Consider the following 27,454-nt stretch of genomic DNA (forward strand, 5'->3'; position numbering starts at 1 on the left):
GACATTTATTAAAACTATCTCCAACTAAGACTTGGAATGCGGACTGCATGCTCATATAGTTTTAGGTGTAGTGGTTGGAAAAGAGCTGGAATGTTTATACGTTTTGGCTGCTATTCATTGCTCCAAGTAAGGCACTGTATTGCAAGAATTGGCTTGCTTGTGCAGAGATGGAAGGGGAGGGAGAGAATTCACAGGCTTCCTGGGGTTGGAAAACCAACTGCTTCTGAAACCCAAACAGGAAATGAGACTTAAAAAGGCTTCAAATGCAAAGGCCCAAAAAGATGTCTAAGTTCAAGTAAGGTACTTAGCCTTCCAGCAAAAATCTGATCTCTTCCCACCCAACTCAAGGTAGCTGCTGCCCGTTATATTTATACACAGGTATGTATGTGTGTGTGTGCTTATGCATGTACACACACACACACACACACACACACACACACACGCACACACACGCACACACGCACGCACATACACCCACTCTCCTCAGGGTAGTTAAAAAAAGATCAGACTAAAAATTATGTCTAAGAAATTACTTTGAATATAGCCACTGGTATTTGGAAGGGACAGGAAATAAATTGTCCCAAAACTTACTTAGTTTTTTAAAAATATTTTTTTTTATTGATTTCAGAAAGGAAGGGAGAGGGAGAGAGAGACAAAAAGACTAATGATGAGAGAGAATCATCGATTACCTGCCTCTGCATGCCTCCTGCTGGGTATCAAGCCCACACCCCAGACACGTGCCCCTGACTAGAATCGAACCCAGGACCCCCCAGTCCACAGGCTGATGCTCCAACCACTGAGCTAAACAATCAAGGGCAAACTCACGTAGTTTTCTGAGGGAACTGTACTGTCAAAACAACTGTAAGCCTCACCTGCGAAAGCTTTTGACTCCTTGACCTGTAAGAAGGGCATACACTCAGTGTTCATGGCAGGTGTGCCGTGGCGGATGGCAGCGAAGGAGAAACCTCTCAGAGGGCAAACCCAGGGGCCCTGAGCATGTTGGATACTGAAGCCTCACCCAGAAATGAGAATCAGCCTGTCTGGGATGCCCTCCAATACCAGGACAGGGTCTTACAAAAGACCCACCCAGCAGGAATATATCATTTCAAATATTACCGTTGCTGTATTTTTGCTGGTCTTCTCTTAAAAAAAAAAAAAAAATTCTTTTCTTTTTTTTTCCTCATCAATTTGAGGTTTACAGAAAAATTGAGTGGAAAATGTAGATAGTTCCCTTATTCCCCCTCACTTCAACTCCCAAACCCACAGTTTCCCCTATTATTAATATCTTCCATTAGCGTAGTACAATTTTTTACAATTGATGAGCCAAGATAGATACATTATTAACTAGATTCAATACTTTACCTTAGGGCTTGCTCTTTGTGTTATATATTCTATGGGTTTTGACAAATCTGTAATGACATATATCCATCATTATGATAAATACGGAATAGTTTCACTGCAATAAGAATTCCCTGTACTCCACTTATTCATCTCTCCCTTCTGCCTCAGGCCACCCCCCAACCTCCTGCCCTGCCCCAGCCCCTGGTAACCACCAATTTTCTTATAAGTTTAACTTTCCCAGAATGTCACATAGTTGTAGTGAGTCTTACAGAGTATAGCATTTTCAGATTGGCTTCTTTCACTTAGCAATCTGCATTTGAGGGTTCTTCATGTCTTTTCATGGCTGTATAGTTTCTTTTTTCAAAATCATTGGATAATGTTCCAGTTGTATAGATGAGTGGCAGCTTGCTATCCGTTCACTTTTTGAAGGACATCCCCTCCGCTTTCAGGTTTAGGCAAGTATGAATTATTCATGTGCAGGTTTTAATGTAGACATAAGCTTTCAGCTCATTTGCTAGATCATATGGTAAGAAGATATTTACTTTTGAGGGGGGAAAAATAACACTGCCAAACTGTCTTCAAAATGGCCTTCCTGCTAGTAATGAAAGAGTGTTTCTGTTTCTCTATACATTCTTCTCCTTTTGAAGAGGAGTTTTTATTATGATTATCTGGCTCCATCAACATGTAATGACTGGGACTCAAGCAGAACACCTTCATTTCGATTTCTGTGTTATGGGCGGGAAATGTAGCCCTGGCAGAGAAAGTTCACATTCCAGAGATATGGGACTTTGAACTGGATGCAGCAACTGGATAAGACTTTGAATTGTCTCCTTGAGAAAGGAATGAGTCTACTGAATCTAGATACAGATGTTTGATTGTCAGAGAGGTGGGCTGTGTGAAGATGGCTATCTGTCCCTGAGAATCTGCTCCTTCGCTCTTTCCTTTTAATTGAAGGTCTGGGATGTGGCCAGCCAGCTACTCAGTGTTTCCTAACTTCCCTTATATTTAGGTTTGGTCAGGAGACTGTGCTCTTGCAATGCTCCCACTGTTCTGTCCAAGTAGGAGTAATGGCAGCCATTTCCGAGGTTGGCTATAAAAACTTCCAGACGTGCCCCTCATGTCCTTTCTCATTTAAAAAAAAATATATTTTATTGATTTTTCACAGAGAGGAAGGGAAAGGGATAGATAGCCAGAAACATCAATGAGAGAGAATCATCGACCAGCTGCCTCCTGCACACCCCCCACCGGGGATGTGCCCACAACCGATGTACATGCCCTTGACTGGAATCGAACCTGGGACCTTTCAGTCCGCAGACCGACGCTCTATCCACTGAGCCAAACCGGTTTCGGCTGTCCTTTCTCATTTTTGTTGTTACGGAATGTTGATACTCAAAGGTGACTAGAGGTACATTGAAAACGCTGTTGTGATAAATAAATAAGCCCTACCAGTTTGGGTCCCTGAGTAACAGACCCAGGAGATCTACCCAGCTGACCGAAACTCTTCCCTCTGGACTGTTAAGTGAGTGAGTAATGAACTTATCCTATATTTGAACTAAGCTTGGTTCTATTTGTAACAATAACTTGGCCTTAGTTTTATCTATTTGAATTAATGCATATGCATAATATGAAATAAATTATTTAATCTTGCCCTGGGCACTCATAATGTTGCCTGTTTGTTTGTTGTTTGTTTTTAATAATAATGCTGCTGGACAAGGAGGTCATGATCTCATCCTAAACTGATTATTTCCTCATGTCATGGATGATCTGAGAGGCAATGTAAGATAGAATTAAAGAAATTGGCATCTGGTAGCTTCTTTACTACCTATACCTACCTATATTTAAAGCCAGATTTTGTTAACTTGGTAAAATTCACTTAGCTTTTAAAAATTTCATTTTACTTACTAAATTAGGAGGATTATAGCACCTATTTCAAAGGTTCGTAGTGGAAATTAATTGAAATAAATCATGTGAATCATTAGCATATTATTTGGCACTTAGGTGCTCAGGCAACATTAGCTATTAGCTAGCTCTAAACTCCATGAAGTTGGATTTTATACCCACATTTAGTGGAAAGACTGGAGCTTAAATAAAATAAACAAACAAATGTCCCTGCTATGCTCATAGCCCCTGGGTGAAATACCTTTTGACTCTAGTCAGAGTGAGAAAATGAGGAAGTATAAAAGACAAGGGTTTTGTTTGATTTCCTGGGGGAATAGCCAATTTCCCCAAATAAAGTAAAATAATAGCACCTCCCACTGGGCAGAGAGTTTGTAAAGAGAATTGCTGAACCTCTCCATACAGGAAAATCCAGCAGTTAGGGCAGATGCCAAAAACAGCAAGAAGGAGGGAACACAATGAATTGCGAATGTGTACAAAGAATTCAGCAACTGGCAACAGGAGTGAAAGCTGCAGCGAGCATGTGTTGCATGGAAGTTATTGGCAGATAATGTTCAGAAATCCAGCAGCAGCTGAATCAGGGCAGACAATAAATAGTTTAAATTGGCAACCAACACTTTTACCTAACACATACATGTAATGAGAATAGTACAAGAGAGAGTGTGAAGGAGAGGGAGAATGGGGATGATGGGGTGACTGGGGTGACTGGGATTCTCAGGGAGACCACAGAGCCCAAATGTCAGGATTGACTCCACATGTGTCAAACACAAGGCCCGCGGGCCAAATCCAGCCCGCCAGGCCTTGCAATGTGGCCCGCACCGCGCTGTCAGTTTATGACATTGTCAGTTTATGACTGTTCAGTAAACCATTTGGCCCGCGATTTAGGCTGGATTTTAGATTTTGGCCCCTTCTCTGATTGAGTTCGACACCCCTAGACTAGACTATGCATCACTGTCAAGGGTCTCTGCAAACCTCCACCATGGTACCAAGACAGGAAATAGAACAGAGAAACTAAGAACAATAAACCAAAACGTACTTTCAAAAAGAGGACAGTGAAAAAAGAATTGGCAGGAAGAGATTTTCCCAACTTCCTAAGGAAGGAGAAGTTGATGGTCATCTCCCAAATTTTAAAATATTATTCTTTTTGCATTGTGAATTCATTGTCAGTATGCTTGAGATATTCTTAATTAATTTCCTCTTTGCTAGAAACCTCAGTTTATAATTCTCACAGGGAATTATTCTGTATTCAAAACAATGCAGAATTTGGAGCATAACAAATGTCCGGCTATTATAATGCCCAGTCAGTGACTGATTATACTGAGCCGAATCCATCACTTCCTACCCTAAAAAGAAAAAGGGAAAAAAAGCTTAAACAAAATTGAATTTAAATTCTTCTCTGGTACTTTGCCAATCAAGTGATGGAGGGAAATGAATCAAATTTAAGTGCAGAAAAAAAAATCTGTAGGCAAATAACTTGGAGAAGCAAGGATGGAATATTCTTCTTAAAATATTATCTTTCTCTAAAGAATGTACCCTTTTAGAGATCAGAGATATTATTTCTTCTTCTGTTTGTTTTACAGCAGGACAGTCTAATGAATGCTATTCCAGTTTGAGCCAGTCTATAGTTCCTACTGTTTCTGACATAAAACTTCTAGTCTGGGCTGGCTGGCCTATCACATTGACCACACTTGTTGCTTCTGAGCCCATCTTCTGCACTCATTCCATTTTCAGTCTTTTAAAAAAATTATTATTTATATATTTTATTGATTTTTTACAGAGAGGAAGGGAGAGGGATAGAGAGTTAGAATCATCAATGAGAGAGAAACATCAATCAGTTGCCTCCTACTGGGGATGTGTCCACAACCAAGGTACATGCTTTTGACCAGAATCGAACCTAGGACCTTTCAGTCCATAGGCTGTTGCTCTATCCACTGGCCCAAACTGGTTAGGGCCATTTTCAGTCTTTTTGTAATGGTTTCCATTTTTCTCTTCTTCCTCCAAAACCTTGCTTCTTTTTTAGAGCCCAGTTTAAATTCTCTGATCTTCTTGTGTAGCATATAATTCTTCAAATCACACAATTTAACACATTATTTTATGGCTCTCTAATCATTGCATATATGTAAGTCATATTTTGCCAATAAGATGACCAATTCTTTGAGTGAAGGGCACAAGTCTTCTTCAGGAACATGGTAGATATCCAACAAATATTTATTGATTGATTGTTTAGTATGTTTCCTAATGCACATATGTTTCTCTTCAGAAGTATTCATGCAGTGGAAGACTCTTACTAAAAAATAAATAATGCAAAAGGAAGTTGAGCAGAGAACTGCATAAAAACAAAGCTTATATTAATGGTATCAAATGACATGATTAACACCTTTTCTAGCAGCCTTGCAGCTTGAATTTGATAAAGGAAAGTAATTTCTCTAAAGAATCAAAAGCTAAATTGAATGATTGAATTTAACTCCTTAGTGTAAAGCCACGTTAGTAGATTTTTAAAGAGATGGCATTTGAGTGTAATTTAAGTGCAATACATCAGTCTGCCATTGAGCTAATAAACTTCAAGTAAAAAAAATCACTGAAGAATTTGGTACAGATGACTCCTTCAAGTATCCTTGGGGAGGTAAGATGCATAGATAATTGAATGAAAATCTATCTTGACTGACCCCAATGACAACAATGTTCAACTCACATTACAAATCACCTTTAGTTGTTAATAGACTATTTTTAAATTGCTTTAAAGGTATCAATGGTACTACAAGGGAGCAGAGTGCTTCCTATTTATCTATTCCTCCCTAATAAAATGAATTTCTAGTGCATTTTTTCTTTAACACTGGCAGTTTACAATAAACTTCAGTTGCTCTAGTTTAAATTTCACCAGAGAGGGGAGAAACACATTTGGTTGTCTTTTATTTGCCTAATCTCTGTGTCTTTATGAATGCCTTGAGATTATGGGATCAAATTAGTTCAACTATAAAATGTGGGAATAAATAGGTAATTGGTGACTGTAAACTAATAAAAAGGAAAATAAAACAGAGAAACACCTTTTCCTATGAGTTCTAGTAGGCTTGCATCCAAGTTCGCAGCTCAATTAGAATATGATTTTCTGTTTTTCTGAAGGGAATCATAAATGTTTAGCGATTGTTACACAAATAATACATTATGAAACTCATAAAATGAGTACATTTTTTAAGGCAGGGTGAAAATTTAGTAACTGAACAATATTAAAACAGGTAGTAATGTTAATAAAACTTTAGAACACATAGCTAGGATATTTCAACTAGTGTTTGACCAAATGTGGTATTGGATTAGAATTAATGGATACTTGAAATACAGATTTTTATATCACACCCCAGATCTACTGAATTAGAATTTCTAGAGATGAATCATAACAATCTATATTGTAAGATAGAATTCCTGATAACTCCTAGAAATGTACAAATAAGAAAACTACTAAAATTCACTTGATTTCTTATTTCTTGACTTTCAAAAATAAGTCTAGAAAGATAAAAGTCACACTACTGATAGTGTTAACTCCTGATTGCAATGCTGAAGGAGGAGGGCAAACTTTCACTTTTTAATTAGAGATCTTGCATTGCTTTCTCCCAAAGATCTGGTAACAAAGAAAATACATACACCATAATAAATAAATATCTAAACTTTTTTTTAAAAAAGAAAATACATGTAATATGATGTTTTCTGATATTATGAGTTGTGTTTTGTCTGTGAGCTCCCTCCCCTTTTCCATATTTTACTTAAGAGAACCATATTGGGAAAATTGTGGGGTGGGAGTGGGAAGTCTAGGTGTGGTGTTTCAAATCCAGGACTGCCTTAGTTGGTCCAGGCTGCCATAACACAATACCACAGACTGAGTGAAATAAATACCAGGAATTTGTTTTCTAATGATTTTCTAGGATAGATGTCCTGGATCAAGTTCTGGCAGGGTCAGTTTCTGATGAGAACTCTCTTTCTGGCTTGAAGACAACCCCTTTGTCCTCAAATGTCCTTTCTTCTGTGTGTGTATGCAGAGAGAGAGAAGAGAAGAGAAGAGGAGAGAAGAGAGAGAGAGAGAGAGAGAGAGAGAGAGAGAGAGAGAGCGCTCCTATCTTTTTTTAAAGGATACTGATCCTGTTGGATCAGGCCCCCATCCTGATGGTCTCATTTCACCTCAAATACATGCCATTCTTCTTGGATACAAACATAGCAACTGCATTCCTACTTTATGTCTACCTACTTTTTGACTGATAATCTCATGTTTTTCCTAAATGATTCCAAATAAGCTACATAGTTTTACATATTCACATTGAAATAATGCCACTGGTAGCATCTTTTATTTGTGAGACCAATTATATTGTTATGTGCATGCAGCTTCCTGTTGCAATGTAAGAATTAGTATGAACTCCATTCCTCTTTGCCTTCCTTTTTTAAAAAGCTTTCCTATTTATTGATCTTGGGTACCTTGAGCTACTGTGTGAACTATGTTCTCCTGGCCTTTCTCACAAGGAATCATTTTTAAGTGAACTTCTCTAAACATTATCTTCTTTTCCTTACCTTCTTTCTTATAATTGATGGCTCACTTGCTGGTCTGTCTCCTTTTCCTTAGGCTTGTTTTATAGAGCATTTCAGCAGAAAACATTGAGAAATATTGTTATTTACGTGCTTTTTGTGTCAGTGCTTTTTAGATTGTAAAATAAATTAATTTTTTAAAGAATGAAAAAAAAGGGAGCTTCAGAGAGATTTAAGTGACTTCCTTAAGGACAAATCACTAACAAAAGATGAACTCAGATTAACACACACACACACCCTAACTCTGATTTGAAGTCCACTTCTCTTTTAACCATGTTGTACATTAATAGATGGGTATCTTTCACTCTTTTATTGGTGGGGAAGTGGAAACATGAATTTATAAGCACTCATTGACTTTTTAGGTAGTCATTTTATGTAGCTGCTGGACTCACTGAAGAATGGCAACAAAACCTCAAACTGTAATCCATAACCGTCTTTAATTCCATCATGATTTTTCTTTGCTGAGGTCTTGATTTAATCAAATTGTCATCACCCTGTTAAAGTGTTGTTCAAGGGCATTTTATGAAGTTTAGTTGAAGAGGAGGAGAAAATTAGGAATTAATTATCTGACATAACAGCAGCACAGATTTTTTTTGTTGACACATAATTTGGAAGTTAAACAATTTCTAGAAAAGAGCAAGAGACATTTTAATGTGATTTAAAGGGGATTGCGCTGGGGGGGAAAATCTTTACACCTAAGTATAGAGTTTAAAAATCCAAGTAAAGGAGGAGGATCCAAGATGGCTGCACAGGTAAACACCCAACCACAGCCGCACAACAATTTCAATAAAATACAACTAAAGTATAAAATGGACATTGCCAGAGCTACAGGAAGTCGACTAACTGGAAATTCTACAACAAGAAGGAAAGAGAAAACCAGAAGGAAAGTCAGAGGAGCTGTAAAAGCCTAAGGTACAGAGACACACTGCACGCACAGAGAGGACGGAGCCAGAGAGGAGAGGGAGGCTGAGTGCCTGGCTGGCGTTCCCTAGTGGGAAGGAGATAAAAGCTCCGGACTGTGTTGAACCCCAGTTCTGACAGCTCTGAACCCCAGTTCTAGGCCAGACCCTGGGGACCCAGGCTCAAACAGAGGGAGCCTGGGTGGTGAGGCGGAATCCCAGGGGAGCAGCGAAAGGCAGAGTCCCCAGAGTCACACACATTGCACACAGAGGATGGACTGTTGACGCTGATGCTAGATTGCCCTAGCGGGAAGGACACAAAAGCTCCAGATTGTGCTGAGCCCCAGTTCCAAATGCTCTGAACCCCAGTTCTAGGCCAGTCCCTGGGGACCCAGGCTCAGACAGAGGGAAACAGAGCAGTAAGGTGGAAACCCAGGGGAGCGGAGAAAGGCAGAGCCCCCGGAGGCGCGCACATTGCGTGCAGAGAAGGGACGGTTGGCTGTGCCACAGGATTGCCCTGGCAGGAAGGAGACAAAAACTCCAGACTGGGAAGAGCACGATGAGGAGCGGGAGCCGCTGCTGGGCGCCGGCAAGGAGCCGGGCGACAGAGCCCCCAGCGGGGGAGGTGCCGCTGGGCCCTCGACTGCTGATCGTGGCCCATGGAGCCAAGGCTGGGGGCTACTTCCTGGGCGGCACCGACCGCGGCAACAGGCTGAAGCTGCGCAGGAGGCCCCGGAGAACAAAGGGGGCCTCGGGCCAGCCTGCTGAGCTTCCAGGACGAGGAGGAAGAAACCGAAGAAGTTTTCAATGTGAAGAAGTCAAGTTATAGCAAAAGAGAGTAAAATTACTTAAGAAAGAATACAAAGAATATCTTGAAAAATTGAAGATTAAGACAGAAATCAAGTCATCAGCCAACATTGCAACATAAATGAGTTTAAAAAAAAAAAAAAAAAAAGACAGAATGTTGGAGCGGCGGTGGCCAGGCCCAGAGTGGCCAGGCCCAGGGAAGTGGCAGCCAGAACCAGAGCAGCAGCAGCCAGAACCAGAGCAGCAGCAGCTAGGCCCAGAGCGGCCAGGCCCAGAGCAGCCAGACCGGAGTATCCAGGCCCGGAGCACCCGGGTCAGGAGCGGCCAGGTCAGGAGCAGCCAGGCCTGGAGCAGCCGGGCCTGAAGCAGCAGCAGCCAGGCCGAGAGCAGCCAGGCCGGAAGCAGCCAGGCCCAGAGCAGCTGGGCATGGAGCAGCCAGGTCGGGAGCAGCTATGCCCTGAGCAGCAGCATCCAGGCCTGGAGCTTCCAGGCCAGGAGTTACCAGGCCTGGAGTGGCTGGGCCTGAAGCAGCAGGGCCCGGAGCAGCTGGGTTGGGAGCAGCTTGCTCCTGGCCTGCCTATGCCCCAGGGCTGCTTCTCGGACATGGCTGGAAACTTTTGGGGGAACTTGAGGGTCTGCTGAATCAAGTGATGAAGGCTTAGATCTGGATGTGTTGAGTTGATGTAGAGCTGGGGTGTTGATCTGTGAGTGCCTTGTGTGGGGTCTAGATGAGGTTGGTTGATCTATTTAGATGCGTCTTTTGTTTGAAGTGTATCCTTGGGAATGTGGAGGTATTATTGAATTGAGAAAATTCGAAGTAATTGATTTGCTACCTGAAAAATCTAAAGTTCTGAAAGTTTAAGGTCTCTTGCCAAAAAGAGGTTTTAAAGCTAACACCTTAATTTTAATGGAGAAAGGGGAGGACATGCCCTTCCCACCCAGAACAGCTAATCCAATTCCAGCCAGCAGCTATCTTTAAACAATGTGTTCATTTACATTTGAATGGCTACGCCTTTTGATAGCCTAAGGGCAAGTTTACATGTAAACAAGTTTGCTTCTCAGTTCCCAGCGCAGAAAAAACAAGGTTTAAAATTATTAGATTTTAAAATTTATTCTTAAAAATATAAAAGTTTATTAATTAAAAAAAAACCAAGGAAATTAAAAAACCTGATGAACAATATCAACTGTTGAATATAATAGAATCAGAGATTCAGGGTAGTGGACTGACAGTTCTAGGGGAAAAGGGAAGTGGTAGATGCAGGAAGAGACTGAACATAAACTGTGCACCCATGGATGAGGACAATGGGGGTGGGGAAAGGGCAGAGGGTGGGGTGGGAACCTGGTGGAGGGGGGAAAAAAATGAGGAACTTTTGTAACAATATGAACAATAAAGATTGATTTAAAAAAAATAAAATAAAAATCCAAGTAAAATTTAAAATTTTCCATTTTTATTCTCAAATTTTTATAAAGTGAAGAACTATGGGAAAAATGTAAAACTTATGACCTATTTACATATTTGATTATGACTCAAATACAGATATGACTCATATACAGATATATAAATTCAGCTAGCACTAGAATTTCAGAGGAGTTAGTTTTGCTGAATATGTATTTATTTATTTTTATTAACTACTAGAGTCCTGATGCATGAAATTCATGTAAGAGTAGGCCTTCCTTCCCCCCACCAGCTGCTGGTACCAGCTTCCTTCTGGCACCTGGGACCTGGGCTTCCCTCACAGCCCCAGCTTTGTCCAGAAGATTGTCCAGAATGATGTCCAGTCTAGTTAGCATATTACACTTTCATTATTATAGATATGCTAAGTTAAATCTAACTAGAGATATATAGTACCTATTAAACTAAAATTTATATGGAACTAAATTATGGGCTGGACTTAGTTCTGGGTAGATTTTAGCCTTTTAACTGCTTAGATGTGGTATCCTACATAAGTGGCATATATAACCACTGGTGATTATTATTATTATTGAAATTGCTTTCATTTCAGATTTCAAACTTTGAAAAATAATCTAATCTTCCTATTCTTTAGACTTGGCATCTACCGGAGTTGTCTTTAGATTATTCCCTAATCACATTAACCTGGAGCACAGCAATAACTTCCCAACTACTTCCCGTCCCCTTTCTTCAAAACTATCTTTCACGCTGATGTCAGATTCAGCATGCTAACATATCACTTTCTGCATGTCACTCAATTAAAGTGATCAATAATATATAATGAGTTTAGGCATCTATAAAAAACCAGGTGGCAGTATTGAAAAGTTGGTTGTGAAGTTCAGGAGAGAGAGAGCTGCCAAAGAGATAATTAGGGTGTATAGATAGTTAGCAGAGAAGAAGAAAATCAATATTAAAGAGGAGGGTGGAAGAATAGGAACTAGCAAATTAAACTGAGGGGGAAAATATCCCTACAACCATGGCTTGCTGAATTTTCAACATGACTTGAGTGAGAAATATATGCTATATTTTGGTCAGGAATATACACTATATAAACTCACAGTAACCCATCTATACAAATATATATGCACATACTCCCCCCCACACACCTGAAATAAATGTCACCAAACAATTCTTATTATAATTAGTGTGATGCATCTGATTTCAAGCCAATTCTATTTTATTTTATTTAAAAAATAAATTTGTGTTGATCTACTAATTGAGTTCACTAGTGAGTCTTGACCTGTATTTTGAGAAATGCTTCTACAAAGGAAAATAGCTGCAAGTGTAGTGTTATTAAGACCTGGGATGAATGACATTCAGTGAGTGATTAAGGGAGTCAAAGAGGTGGCAGAGTCAAGGGGCAGGGAAAGGGGAACCTATGTTATACTTTCAACAATAATTATTTAATTATCCCCTCCACCCCCAGAAAACAACAACAAAGAATCAGAGAGATAAAGATAATGGTTAAAAGACCTCAGATTCCTTTAGTCATAAAGTGGTAATTAAGGGGTGCCTATTGCAGTGCTGATTTCAGTGATCAAAAGTGGGATGAAACCAGACCTGGTGGGTGTGGCTTGGTTTGTTGGAGCATCCTTCCCTGCACCAGAAGGTGGTGAGTTCAATTACTGGTCAGGGCACCTGCCTGGGTTGCAGGTTTGATCCCCAGTTGGAACACATGCAGGAAGCAACTGATCCATGTATCTCTCTCACATAGATGTTTCTCTCTCTTTCCTTCTCTAAAATAATTTTTTTTAAGTGGAATGAAATCAGACTGATAAGAACTAGGAAATGATCAAGAGAAGGTTGTATCCCTACAAGAAACTTTAAAAAGGCATGTGAATGTTAACTATACAAATAAGGAAGTGAGTTCATAGAGAATAAGAAAGTTACCCACTTGCACAACTAGTAACAGAACCAGCATTCAAACCAAGCCAGATCATACTCTGAAATCCAAGATTTTCTCTCATCTCACAAGAGGGGATGCTGATGAAGCCCATGGCAGGATGGATACTTTGCCTCCTACCTTGTTCTCCATTACTAGCTATTGTATATCCTACTCTTGAGCATCTATTGGAGACTATTTGTTGTAGTCATTAGATAGTTTTTAAATACCGCCTTTTATTATAATTATTTTACTTCTCTTATCTGCCCTACTAGGATTTAAGTTGCATTTCAGCAGAAATAATGTCCTATTCTTCTGATTTTGTTGGTAATTGTGATCAGGGAATAGATGTGGTGTGTTATTCTATTACTCAAAGCACTTATCCTAGTACCACAGACTTAGAAAATATTCAATAAACATTTGTTGAATAAGCAAAAACACTAGATGCTACCTAGTCTTGGAAAGGACTTTCATTTTAGGAATCAACATGGATTGGCTATTTTGTAATTAGGAAGATTGGCCACATGCCATATGACTACTAAATTATATGAAACTCTTCACTGTTCTATTTTTTCAAGGACTTTATGCACATTTAGTCTCTTGGGAATTGTTTTTCAAAGAAGCATATTTTATCTTTTCTGTTTTCTTTCTGAAAGTATTTCTAACTCAACTTTAAGTAGAGCAGTGACTTTACTTTTTAATGAGCTAAATAATACCTTTTTGCTCTGGTTTTCTACCTTCACCAATCTTTTCTACCCGATTGGAGAAAATCTGTTCTAAGAACTAAGCAACTCAGCAAATGTCTCATAAATAACCTGAACATAAAAGCATTTTTTCATTCTGTGTGTATGGGAAATCTAGTGATAATTGGACATAGTAAACCTGCATATTTTTCTTTCTTTCTTTTGTGTGTGTGTGTGTGTGTGTGTGTGTGTTTAGTTTAGTGTGGCTTCTTAAATAAAGCTCAGTTCATCTTTTACATTCAGACCTCTATTCCTAAGAAATTGCCTTTTTTTAAAAAACATATTTTATTGACATTTTACAGAAAGGAATTGAGAGAGATAGTTAGAAACATCAATCAGCTGCCTCCTGCACATCTCCTGCTGGGGATGTGCCCGCAACCAAGGTACATGACCTTGACCGGAATCAAATCTGGGACTTTTTAGTCCACAGGCTGACACTGTATCCACTGAGCCAAACCGGTTTCTGCAGAAATTGCCTCTTTTTAAAAGTATGGAACCAAAGAGCCAACCTTTATTGAGTAGCCGCATCTGTGGAGTGAAAGCATGATTTGGCCCTAAAACAATTCTTTCTTGGAATTCTGTATCCTGTTGGCGATGTCGCCCATCTCTGAGTGAAAAGAGGAGCTTTCTGTGACAGCCAGAGAGGGGCGTAACAGTGTCCTGGGTTCCCCTTGGCACTTAAAGGGAAACTTTCATCATGTCCAGAGATCTTGCTGTTCTGTAAAAATGAAGGAGGAGGTCCTGGAATTCCTTGCAGCAGACATCCATTTAGGTGGCACCGACCTTGACACCCACATGGGACACCTGCAAAAGGATCAGTGGTGGCCTCTGCATCGTAAATCTGAAGAGAAGCTGGGCGAAGCCGCTGCTGGCAGCTCGTGCCATGTTGCCATTGAAAACCCCTGGTGTCAGGAGTGGCATATTGGCCAGCAACACCGAGGAGCTGTGCTGAAGCCTGCTGCTGCCCCTGGGGCCACCCCGACTGCTGCCAGCCTCACTCCTGGAACTGCCACTCACCAGAGCCAGGCAGCCTTCCGGAGCCCAGACTCCTGGTGGCTACAGATCCCAGGCTGAGCACCAGCCTCTCACGCAGGCGGCTGATGCTGACCTGTCTGCCATGGCTGTGTGTGACACCCTCTCCTCCGGCCTAGCGGGAGCTTGCCTTCACCTTCAACTGCAAGGGAGCTCATTCAGGGGCTCTGCTGTGGCCGGGAAGTTCTGAGCATGTGCGGCCCCATCTCCTGTGAGCACCTGGGAGAGGTCGCACCTGATCTGGATTTCTGCAGAGATCCCCGAAGAGATTGGAAACACAGGGAAGGCCATTGAGAAGGCTGTGATTGCTCCAGTCCCCGAATGCGCCGCTGCTGGGCCTGCAAATGGAGGAGGAGGTCCTGGAATACCTTGCAGCAGACACCTATCTAGGTGGCACCGACCTTGACACCCACAGGCACCCTGGTGCCTGCCCAGCGGTTCCCACCCAGAGGCTGGCGCTCCGCCTGCTCCGGCACCAGCTCCGCAGCCCCACTGCTCAGCCCACCGAACAGGTAGGAGCGACCACGGAGTGCCCAGACGCTGTTCTTCCACAAATTCTTAAGCAAAAAAATATTAAACAGGTTAACAAAAATCAACAGTTTCAAAACAAAACAACAACACACATGCAAACAGAAAAGGGAAAGGCCGCCCTAGCTGGTTTTGCTCAGTGGTTAGAGCTCTGGCCTGCAGACTGAAGGGTCTTGGTTTTGATTCCCGTCAAGGGGCAGGTACCTGGTTTGCAGGCTCCATCCCTGGCCCCATGTTGGGACTGGTGTGGGAGGCAATCAGCCGATGTGTCTCTCTTTGCCTCTCATCCTCCTTTCCACTGTCTTAAAAAAAAAATCAATGGGGGGAAAATCGTATTCTGGGGTGAGGATTAACAAACACAAAATTTAAAGAAGACAGAGAAAAGGGAAAGGCCATTTATTAAGTGCTTACTTTGTGCCATTTACAATGCTAGATATTTCACATTAAATATATCTTTTAAAAGGAATGTTTTTAGTAGCTAATATATTGGACTATTATAGGAAATTCTAAAACTATAAACTGCTGTAGTGAAAATGTCATTTTATATCCTAATCTCCCAGACACATTTTTGTTTTCTTAGACTCAAAACTTGTTTGTGTTCTTGTGGACCTTCCAGAAATACTTTGTCTCAGTGCTAAACATGACACTGGGTCTTTTTCACTGCCATGTTTTTACTGTCTCTATAAAACGATGCCTCTCCGACATATTATTTTACATGTCATGTTTGTTTTAGATATTGTAGCATCAAAAGCTGAGGAGGAAAAATGTGATTATCTTTCAGTCAAAATTTTGTCTGCTTGGGGTTGCAAGTACTTAACCTGTGCAGATGAAAGAAGCGGCAAGTAGTGCATGAAGTGTGGAATGCTGCCTGGACTGAGTCTGGAAAACTAGTCCTTGGCCCATTGGTTGTGGGGTTCTAGGAAACCTGTTTGAACTCTTGAAATTTCAGTTTGCTTTTCTGTAACTCTATTGTACAATGTTATAACCTACAGGATAGAAGGATTATTTCTCGGTCAAGCATCCCAGGACATGAATCTTGGCTTCATCACTTTTTGCCACTGGGAAAAAGACGTAAACTTCTATGCCTTACATTCTTTATTTATATTATGAGGATGTTAGTATTGACCTTATGAATTTATTAATAAAAAGAAAATACGGTGCTGCCTTGTGGTATCAAACACTGTTTGATCATTTTTATTTATTGTGTTGGTTACATGAGATGATTCCTGAAAAGTACTTGGTACATAGTTGATAATAAAATTGCCTCTTTTTCCTACAAATCAGTAATGAGTTGCTTTATAGCTCAAGTGGGGCATAATTTAATATTGGGGATTAATATAGATAACATTTTTTGCATGTGAAGTTAAAACAACAGAAAATCAATGTAATAAGAAGCTTAGAGTTAAACTTTTTAAAAATTTTCCTTCATTGTTTCACAAGAAAGGTGATCATGATATCATTAGAATGTAATGGTTCCCTAGTTTAAGCTGTGGCCATAACATATTTGTCTTATTTTATATAGGTGGGGAAAAGTAGGAAGGGAGAATGTTTCCTTAGGTAGATTATGGAAGATGATGTATTAAATAGTCAAAGTTTATGTAGAAGGGTATCAAATAATTCTCTTAGTTGCAGTTCTTAGGGGAAGAAATATTTTGTTAGAGAAAACTCTTATTTTTATTTTCTTCTATTGCGTAACCTTTTTTAAATAATTATTTTTCTTGAAAAATGTTTCTCCAATTATAATTTATGTTCAATATTTTGTGTTAGTTTCAGGTGTACAACATAGTAGACAACCATATACTTTACAAAGTGTTTCCCCTGATATTTCCAATACCCAATTGTACCATACATTGTTATTACAGTATTATTGACTATATTCCCTATGTTGTACTTTACACCTCTATGATAATTTTGCAACTACCAAATTTGTACTTCTTTATTCCTCTACCTCTTTCACTCAATTCCTCAACCTTCCTTCCCTCTGCCTATCATAATCTGTTCTCTATATCTGTGAGTCTGTTTTAGTTTTATTTGTTCATGTATTCTCTTATTTAGATTCTACATATAAGTGAAATCATGTGGTATTTGTCTTTCTCTGACTGACTTACTGCATTTAGCATTATATGCTCTAAGTCCATCCATACTGTTGCAAATGCTAAGATTTTTTTTTCTGGCCAAATAATATTCCATTGTATATATGCGCCACAGCTTTTTAATTTACTCATCTATTGATGGGCACTTGGGTTGCTTCCATAGCTTGGCTATTGTAAATAATGCTTAAAAAAACATAGGTGTACATATATCCTTTGAATTCATGTTTTGGGTTTCTTTGGATATATACCCAGAATTGGAATTGCTGGGTCATAAGGTAGTTCCATTTTTATTTATTTTTTTAGAAACCTCCATACTGATTTCCACAGTGGCTGCACCAATCTGCATTCCCACCAACAGTGTATCCGAGTTCCCTTTTCTCCATATCCTCACCAACACTTGTTTGCTGATTGACTGATGATAGCTATCCTGACAGGTGTGAAGTGATGTCTTATTGTGGTTTTAATTTGCATTTCGCTGACGATTAGTGATGTTGAACAGCTTTTCATAAGTCTATTGCCACCTGTATGTCCTCTGGAGAAGTGTCTATTCAGGTCCTCTGTTCATTTTTTAATTGGATTGCTTGGTGTTTTGGTGTTGAGTTGTATTAGTTCTTTATAAATTTTTCATTTAATTCCTTTCAGATGAATCATTAGCAAATATGTTCTCTCAACAGTGGGTTGTTTTTTCATTTTGTTGATGGTTTCTTTTGCTGTGCAAAAACTTTTTTAGAGAAAGCTCTTGATAAGCTCCTGGTTGGAGAAAAGAGGGCCCAGACTTGAGACTTGTAAGGTTCAGTAGGCTAAAGGGTCACAAACTACTCTAGAACAGGATTTGATAGAAGAGAAAGATGACTAGATTCTGAAATTTCCGTTGAAGAAAACATAAAGGAATGTTTTTGAAAAAACATTTGATTTCATTTGGTTTGTGTTTCTGTAGCAAAAGTACAATTTTATACAAAATATTTAAGTGGAAATATAGAACAGCAAATAAATTCCACTTAGGTTTGTGATGTATAAAATGGGAACAGATGAGCGGAATGATGAAATGGTTCCCATGCTAAGTTGTATTAGTAGGTACAGATGGAGATGGCTATGAGAAGCCCCTTCGAAAAGACTGGCTCCTCCAGCCAGTGGACTGGGGATCTGCACTTACAGTCTTGATTTTAAGAGACAGGGAGATCCCAGGTGATAGCTGATGTAAGTTAGTGAGAAAAATGTTTCTAAATGAATACTGTATTTGCTTCCTATTGTTACAGAAAACCAGAGAATAACCAAGCAATACTTAGAGAGATGGAGTTACATTTATTACACGCTGGACCAGAGGAAAATGTCTCTCAAATTATGGGGCCCAACATGGAGGAATTTTCCCTATTTTTATGTTTTTACCTTATTTGTCTCCCAAATATGCAGTGTTTCTGGCCCTCTTTGCAAGTTCTTCTTTTTTTTATATATATATTTTATTGATTTTTTTACAGAGAGGAAGAGAGAGGGATAGAGAGTTAGAAATATCGACGATGAAAGAGAATCATCGATCAGCTGCCTCTTGCACACCCCCTACTGGGGATGTGCCCGCAACCAAGGTACATGCCCTTGACCGGAATCGAACCCGGGACCTTTCAGTCCGCAGGCTGACGCTCTATCCACTGAGCTAAACCGGTTTTGGCTCTTTGCAAGTTCTTAAAGAGCCTCTATGTGCTGGGGCCTTGAGACCTCAACCAAAGGCTTGGTCTGGTGCCAGCACTGATAACTTCATCTGGGGAAGGTTTAATGGCCTCTCTCAACTGGGAGTAGTCTTATTTTCCTTATTACTTAAGCAAGCAAGCATTTACAAAAGCCAAATAGCAGGGTTAAAATTTCAAACAGCAGTTTTTGTATAGGATGGATGCTTCCCTATCACTACCATAACAAGTTATCACATATTTAGTGGCCTAAAAGCAATACAGATCTATTGCTCTGTAGGTAGATCAGAAGTCTGACATGGGTCTCCTTGGGCTAAAACAAAGGGGTCAGCAGGGTGGGTTCCTTTCTGAGGCTCTAAGTAACAGTTTGTTTCCTTGCCCTTTCCAGCATCTATAGGACAACTACATGCTTTGGCTGGTGGCCTCTTCCAACATTTTAAAAACCAGCATTAATGGGTAGAGTCCCTTTTCTGTCTCAGTGTTCTGATCCTATTTCCTTAGCAGCTGGTGATTGAGAAAATGAAAGAAAAAGACAGACACAGAGATAAAAGGAAAAAGCTGGGACTGGGTGGGATGCTGCCCTCTTCTGATGGAGAGACAGTGACCCAGAGCAGATACAGTGTGTTTATTTTAAACCCCAAATACCAGGAAGTTTTTGACTAAAAAAAAGTCAAGACAAAGGAGATTATTTGCATTTTTGGGTGGGCCTGAGTGTTTGACTGGATTTACATGATAAAACTCACTCCAGGGCACCTGGGCAGAGATGAAGGTCAAGCTGACAACCCTTCTGCCTTTTTTTTTTTTTTTTTTTTTTTTTTTTTTTTTTGGCAGAATGTGTTTCCAGGGCATGGCTTTGCCGCTGCCACTGGATTCAGCTGACAGTAATTAAAGAAATGCCCCTGTGCCTTCCCAGGCGTTCTCTACAAGCCACCTCTGAAAAGTCTCTTTTCCCATGTTGTTACAGAAGACCAAAGAAAACCAAGGATGCTTCAAAGAATAGGAGGGACACTGTTTAATAAGCCAGCGGACTCAGGGAACAGCCTTTCAAATCTGAGTGAAGGAACATGCATGGGGCTTTCCTTTATATTTCCCTCCATGTGATCTTTGTCCCACAAGCATGGATTATGCTTCCAGTCCTTTTGCGGGCCTCGCAAGAGAGCCTCCAGGTGTTGGGGGTCTCCAGGCCATATATGATGAAAAACCTGCCCTCCAGGGCAGTGCACTGTCCACAGCCCCATGGCCTCTGTAACCGGTTCTGCAAGACCAGTTGGAAGGAGGTAGGGACTTAATTTTAGGTTATCAGGAATGTACACTGAGCTTGCTGGCTTGGATTCAGATCACTAGCCCCAAATATCAGGGTTACAATCAAATTAGCCCTTTTTAGCCTTCTCAATGTAAGGCAACATATTCACAGTTTTTGCAATTAAGACTGGGACATGTGGGGGTTAGGGACAAAGTTCTGCCTACCACTTATGCAAAAGCTGAAATAGTAAAAAATGAGCGCATTATGTGCTCAGTATTACTAATTAAGGAGAACCTTGAAATGTATTTTAAAAATATTTTAAAACCTCCAAGTCTGAACATAATGAACTATTATTGTGTCAGTGACAATGGCTTGTCAGCAAACCTGTTGCAGTGTTTCCCAACCTTCTCTCATGATGAGAATCACCTGGTGGAGTTGTTAAAACACAGATTCCTGAATCCCAACTGAGAAGTGCTAAACTAGAATTTTGGGGAACATATGGGTAAAATTATATACTTAACTAGTGCTCTAAGACAGATTTTATATACAGAGCACTAAGTTAGGTATGCAATTTTACCCATATGTTCTCAAAAATTCTAGTTTAGCACTTCTCAGTTGGGATTCAGGAATCTGTGTTTTAACAACTCCACCAGGTGATTCTCATCATGAGAGAAGGTTGGGAAACACTGTGTTAGAGCACAGTTTCCCAGCTATCAGGAAATGCCGCGCTCTCCACTCCGGGGGCTGTGCTGCATGTGATGTGCCTTCCCTGAAACAGCAGAAACTTTTTGGTTTTTGTTTGTTTGTGTGCAGAGCTGGTGCCGCGGGGTCTTCAGTTCCATGAGTTAAAATCTCATGAACTGTTTCACACAGGGGTACTTTTACGAATGGTGAATAAGTGCTGGAATACTATTGATGTTGCACTTCAACTAAGTTCTAGGTAAAATGCACTTACGTTGGATTACTTGCCTAGAGGCCATATGTTATTTTCCCAAGGAGAAAAATTCGACATTTCTTCACGCCTGCATTGCACACAAACACGAGCTTCTCGTCAGTTAACAACATCCCGCGTTCCTAATCCCCGTTTGTACATGTAAAGGTGGACGTGCATCTAGGAAGAGGCATAAGGGGATCCTGGGACTGGCCTTGGACTGGAAGAAGTGCCTGAGTTCAAGCTCCACTCCTCCATAGCTGTCCAGGATATTTAACCAGATGACGACCCGGCTCTTCAGCTGGAGCATTCTACTCTTCTGTTTTACTTATTTAGTAGCAGAAAGCAAGGGCAGCTTTTAACTCTATTTATAGTGAGAGCCCTAGGCAAACTCATTAGTCAACAGAGCCAAATATCAACAGTACAAAGATTGAAATTTCTTTTAAGAGCCAATTTTTAAACTCCTTCTAATGCCACTTCTTCAAAATAGACTCGCCCAGGCTGTGGTATTTTGTGGAAGAGCCATACTCAAGAGGCCAAAGAGCAGCATGTGGCTCTCGAGCCACAGTTTGCTGACTACGGCCTTAGGCTTCATGAAGAGCAGCTGTTGCAAATTGGTCACCTTTCAGAGTAATTGTCAGGTTTAGCGCCTCAATAGATCACCTATCTTTTATATTCCTAGACTTAAAAACACTACCATCTTTAGACCATGTGCTGTTGGCACTGTGACTTTCAAACATATCTAAGGGTAAGTAGGATAAATCTGAAATATATATATTTTTTCTTAAAATGGAACTTCAGCCCTTGATTGTGTTGGGAAGGATAGCTATTTAGACTTGAATCAAGTGTTGAACAACATGAAGCTCTTTTTATTCTATCAGTGGGGGACATGGGCAATGACCAAGTGAATAATAAATGATAATCTTAGATGGTGGTAAGTTCTCTTTAGATGATTACAGTATTGGGAATGGAATGGAGGCTATACCAGAGTGGTCAGGAAGGACTTTTTTTTTTTTAGGAAGTTATATTTGAACTTCACCCTGAATCATGTTAAGGAAGATCTAGGGAACAATATTCTTTTTAAAAAATATATATTTTATTGATTTTTTACAGAGAGGAAGGGAGAGAGATAGAGAGCTAGAAACATCAATGAGAGAGAAACATTGACCAGCTGCCTCTTGCACACCCCCCCAGGGACGTGCCCGCAACCAATGTATATGCCCTTGGCCGGAATCGAACCCAGGACCTTTCAGTCCACAGACCGATGCTCTACCGGTGAGCCAAACCAGTTTTGGCGGGAAAGAATATTCTTAACACACTAAATGCAAAGGCCCTGAAACAGAGAAATCTTAGATGTCCTGGTGAGAAAGAAATAAGAAAAGTGTGGCTCCATGGTACCAGGTTAGGAGAAATACTGTACAAGATAAGATTGAAAAGGCAAGCTGGCTTGTGAAGATCTTTTTTGTTTGCTTATTTTATTTTATTTATTTATTTTTAATATGAAGCTTGTTCTGAAATAAAATTTTATCACAGAAGTAATATTATTTTTATTTGCTTTTTAGAAAGATTGCTCTGGTAGTTGTAGGTAGGATTGACCAAACAAGGCAAAAGTGGGAGCAAAAAGACCAGAGAAAGAGGCGTATCCTATATAATAAAAGCCTAATATGCTAAGTGTCTAATTGTTCAACCATTTGACCAGTTGCTATGAAGCACACTGACTACCAGGGGCAGATGTTCTAACTGGTAGGTTAGCTTGCTGCTGGGGTCCAGCCAATCAGGACTGGGCGAGATGGGCCAGACACACCCTGGAGCCCTCCTGTGGTCCTCTCCCCCCCCCCCCCCCCCATCCCTATCATGTACCGGTGAGGTGTCCTCTTGCAATCCAGGATCCCTGGGGTATGTAGGATAGCTAATTTCTACTGCTCCACAGGCCAGGCCAAGGGACCCTGCTGGTACATGAATCTGTGCACCGGGCCTCTGGTTACAGAATAAGAGTGGCAATGCTGAGAGTGTCGGCAGCTGAGACATTGTTAGTGTGAAATATGTAATTTTAATACAGTTGATAGGATTTTCTGTGTTTGCTTCCTTATCTTCTCCTCTCTGCCTTGTTGCTTCCTTCCACAAGCACTGAATAGGAGGGCACTGGTACTGGGGATCCTAAGATAATTCTGATACATTTCCTGACCTTAGCACAGTGGTGGGAAGGGGGTTAGAGTGGAGAGGGAGTGCAAAAGCAGACTTGTGAGGATGTACTCCAGGTGCTAAATGTGCCATGATGATGTGTACACCATAGATGGGAGAGTCCACCAGGGTAGACAATCAGGAGGGTGGGGTCTGGAAACTCTTCATAGGAAAGATAATGTATGAGCTGAGTTTTGAAAGATGAGTAGGTGTTTGTTTGCCTGGCAAAGGAAGCAGTGGCAAGGAAGCTGAAATATCCTGGCATTTTTTTAAATTTTTTTTTTTTTTTTTTTTTTTTTTTTTTTTGAGGAACTGCAAGTTCTGCAGTTTTATAGGGTCTGAGATTGAGAAGTGTAGGTGGGTGAGGGGGTGGAAGGAAATGAGAAGCTAGATGAGAAATGTAGCTGAAAAGGCAGGCTGGCACTTGGACAATGTCTCGTCTGCTCTGGTAAGGCGTTTGGGCTTTGTTCCTTAGGCAAGTGAGAATCGTTAATGGGTTATATACTATACTAATAACAAGAAGGCTCTTGACCAGGTTTGTTTTTTTAGAAATGTCATAGTGTTATCAACATAGAGAATGGATTAGGAAAAAGGCAAAATAAGAGATACGTAGATTTTTTAAAAATTAGTAATTTAATAACGATTTATTTCAAAAGCAATTATTAAACTAGTTAATAGTTGACCATAAATCACACAAGAATCATTTTTTGTTTCTCTTTTTACTTTCTTTTTCACATATTCGTGTAATTCAAATGCAAACCAAAGTAACTTATTTTTTGTGTCCCTATGTTGTATTAATTCATGGGGGGAAAATGTAGTTTCCACATTTTTAGAAAATTTCTGTAGCTACACAAGTCCCATGTTGGAACCTGCCAGCTAGGTGGTCTCTCAAGTCCCTTCAGCACTCTGTGAGCTTGTGACTGAAATCAACACATAGTTCTTTCTCCCTTCACTGATGTTAGAGGGAGGAGGCCCAACTAAGATAGCATCTATGCTGCTATGATCAACTACCACCTTGATCAATTAGACCCGAGTGAGTCAAATGTGCTTTGAAGTGGCAACAGCCAAACTCTACCCAACGCCTGCAGGGTTTAGCTATAACATATGAACATCATATGGAGATACATCTCCTGTCTAATGATGCTATTTTATCAATGAAACTCAGAGTAGAGAGACTCAGAGTAGGTTTGTCCTTTGGAAGTTCAACAGCCTAATGATGTTAACTGCACCCACTCTTTTACATTCATATTACACTTTTTTAGTTTGCAAATTACTTTTTTTTAAAAATATATTTTATTGATTTTTTACAGAGAGGAAGGGAGAGAGATAGAGAGCTAGAAACGTCAATGAGAGAGAAACATCGACCAGCTGCCTCCTGCACATCCCCCACCAGGGATGTGCCCACAACCAAGTTACATGCCCTTGACCGGAATCGAACCCAGGACCTTTCAGTCCGCAGATGGACGCTCTACCACTGAGCCAAACCGGTTTCGGCTGCAAGTTACTTTTAATAAATCCCATGTTAAGGAAAACATCTATAAAATAGTCATTTTCGCTCACCATCTACGTTTCCATGACACCAGATTATTTACACTTTGGAGAATGCCAAGTGATAAGACAAGATCAATGCAAACAACAACTTGGTCCTAGAACAGCCCGATTTGTGATCACTGAAATCTCCATGTTTATAATTCTCACATGCTGGGCGAGGCACGTGTGGAAAGCGAAACACAGCAGACTATCTGAGCACCTGCTTTGTTCTAAGTTCAATTTGGACAATTTCAGAATGGGCAGGAGAGAATGTTAACGGAAATTTGATTTACACAATCCTAAGCCATAGGCATAGTGCTAGGTAACAAAAAAAAACACAAAAAAACAAAAACAAAACAAGTGCTGCTGAAAAATCAGCTAATGCAAGTCAGAACCAGCTCTATTGGGAGAAAGGACCGAGGATGGTTGAGCTTCCCCAAGTATGATTGAGGCGGTCACCAAAATATGATCAATTTTTACTTGCCCACGGGATGGAAAGGGCTCTTGGTTTTCTCCTACACCTGTGGTCAGCAAACTGCGGCTCTCGAGCCACACGCGGCTCTTTGGCCCCTTGAGTGTGGCTCTTCCACAAAATACCACTGCCTGAGCGAGTGTATTTTGACGAAGTAGTGCTAGAAGAAGTTTAATTTTAAAAAATTTGGCTCTCAAAAGAAATTTCAATATTTGGCTCTGTTGACTAATGAGTTTGCCGACCACTGACACAAATGTGTATGTTCTTCTTGAAAGACCCAGGGCAAATGTCATTATTTCCACATTCCAATCTAACAACAAGAAACAAATTGTTTTGTCACGACAGGCAGGCACTCTCTAAATGTTAAGTGAATAAATTAATGTCATCTTGAAAAAGATAAACAGACATATCTTCTCAGATATCTTTAACTTCACTTTTATACATGTCTAGGACATTTAAATCTGAATACAGACTTACCAATTTGTGCTGTGTTAAACTTTATCTTTTTCTGATTCCATTTCAGTTCGCTTTCTTCTTTTAAATGTTTCCCTTTTTTCCTAAACGCTGTTGCCAGACAGTTATCATATTCAGATGCGTAACTGAAGATTTTTATTTCCATTTGCATTCTCTGGTCAATCTTGAGATGCGTGTCTGCTTTGCTGTGATTAGTATGGAGAAGAAGCAGCTGTGAACAGGGAAGTGCTGGCAATGAGAATTTTGCTTTTTTTTTTTTTTGCTGTTGGTAGAAATTGTCTAAATAACAGGTGTCTATCATTCTATGTGTGTGAGCATGTTATTTTTATCACTATGAGGGCCAGATCCAGCCTCTTGATACTCATCTGAACTCAGAAAAGTCAGCTGTATGCAGAACCTCTGAAAGTAGATTTGTCCTATACAATTCTGTTCTGACCTTCAATTGCTTCCGTATGCAAGAATTACCCTCCTTAAGCACTTCTGCCAACCTTTGCCATACATCTCATGAATATAGACATGCTTTTGGCTTTGACGTGATACAAAACTTCCCTTCAAAATGAAAACAGACTATTGGCATTTAACACCTACCACTGTAAGTAGCAGATGAGGCCATTTCAGTCGTGGAAAACCCAACCCTCTGTCCCTATTCTCCTGCCCAGCCCCCAAAAAGCTGCGTGCTAAGTGGAGACACTTTCCCATTCCAGAGATGGATTTGAAGCATTGTTATGCTAGTGGCAACACACCATTAGCAACATGCGAGCTACTAAAATCCTTATTAATTATTTTAATATAAAGTGACTAATTATGTGGAATGGGAGATCCTGGCGCATGAATGCAGAAAAGCAGAGCGGCGCTCCACGCATGACTCCGCTCTGCACACTCAGAGTTCAGGTGGCGTAGCAAATGACTCTCCCTCCGATCATTTAGGTCATCAGAATCCACTCGCTGCGAGTGCATAGCCTTTTAATTTAGCAGTGCAGCTTCCCTACCTAAAACAGCGTGAAGCGAGCGAGCTATGACTATAAAGGAAACAATGGGCTGATTGCCGGAGTCCCTTCGGTGTGTTTTGCTGAGCCATCACGTGAAAGTGGGAAGGACTATGGCTACTAGGTGTCATTGGGCAAGTGGAGAGATGGGTTTGGAAAGCTATGTAATGATAATTCCCAGTTTATTAAAGAGAGAATGGATAGATTGTAGACTTTATGATCTCTGGTAGCTAATTCCAGGGGAAATTGTGTTTTTCATTTAGGTTTTCAATTACTTGCCACCAGTGGCACATGTTGTTCACTTATGTGTAACCACCTTTTATTCTTAGCGCTATACTACTGATAGGCATTCAATAAATGTTTTCCTTGATTTGAAAGCATAATCTAAAAAATAGTTCTCTAGTTAATTATACATCTCCAATTTTCAGTGGTTACTGAGAGCACCAATGACATCTTTTGTGTCATCTGTAAGAATTATCGAAGTGCTTTGCTCATAGTAGGCTCATAATATATATTTTTGGATTGAATTTTATTGTATTAAAATCAAAAGAGTCTTTGTTTCCAATAGGTTTAGTTAAATAGGTGACTTTAATATGATCTAGTTTTATTTATTTTTTTAATTTTTTTGACAGATATATACATTCCATTACTTGACTGGGATTTAGAGTTATACTTGATTTTTTGTTCTCCTCCGTATAATACAAAACAAGTCCTGTTTGCT

The 27,454-nt window shown here is 40.2% G+C and overlaps 1 protein-coding gene across 1 annotated transcript in view; it reads left to right on the forward strand.

Moving 5' to 3' along the window:
• Positions 1–14,960: 14,960 nt before the first annotated feature.
• LOC311621302 (oligosaccharyltransferase complex subunit OSTC-like) overlaps positions 14,961–27,454 on the forward strand; it is a gene marked incomplete at its 5' end in the record, with an annotated part of 52,681 nt that continues 40,187 nt past the window's right edge. The window contains one exon of the mRNA XM_084881240.1: positions 14,961–15,128. Within this exon, the coding sequence (XP_084737366.1) occupies positions 14,961–15,128 (168 nt within the window). The remainder of the gene's footprint in view (positions 15,129–27,454) is intronic.

Source organism: Pipistrellus hanaki (genome assembly GCF_964339955.1).
Source record: "Pipistrellus hanaki genome assembly, chromosome: 1".
NCBI lineage: Eukaryota > Metazoa > Chordata > Mammalia > Chiroptera > Vespertilionidae > Pipistrellus > Pipistrellus hanaki.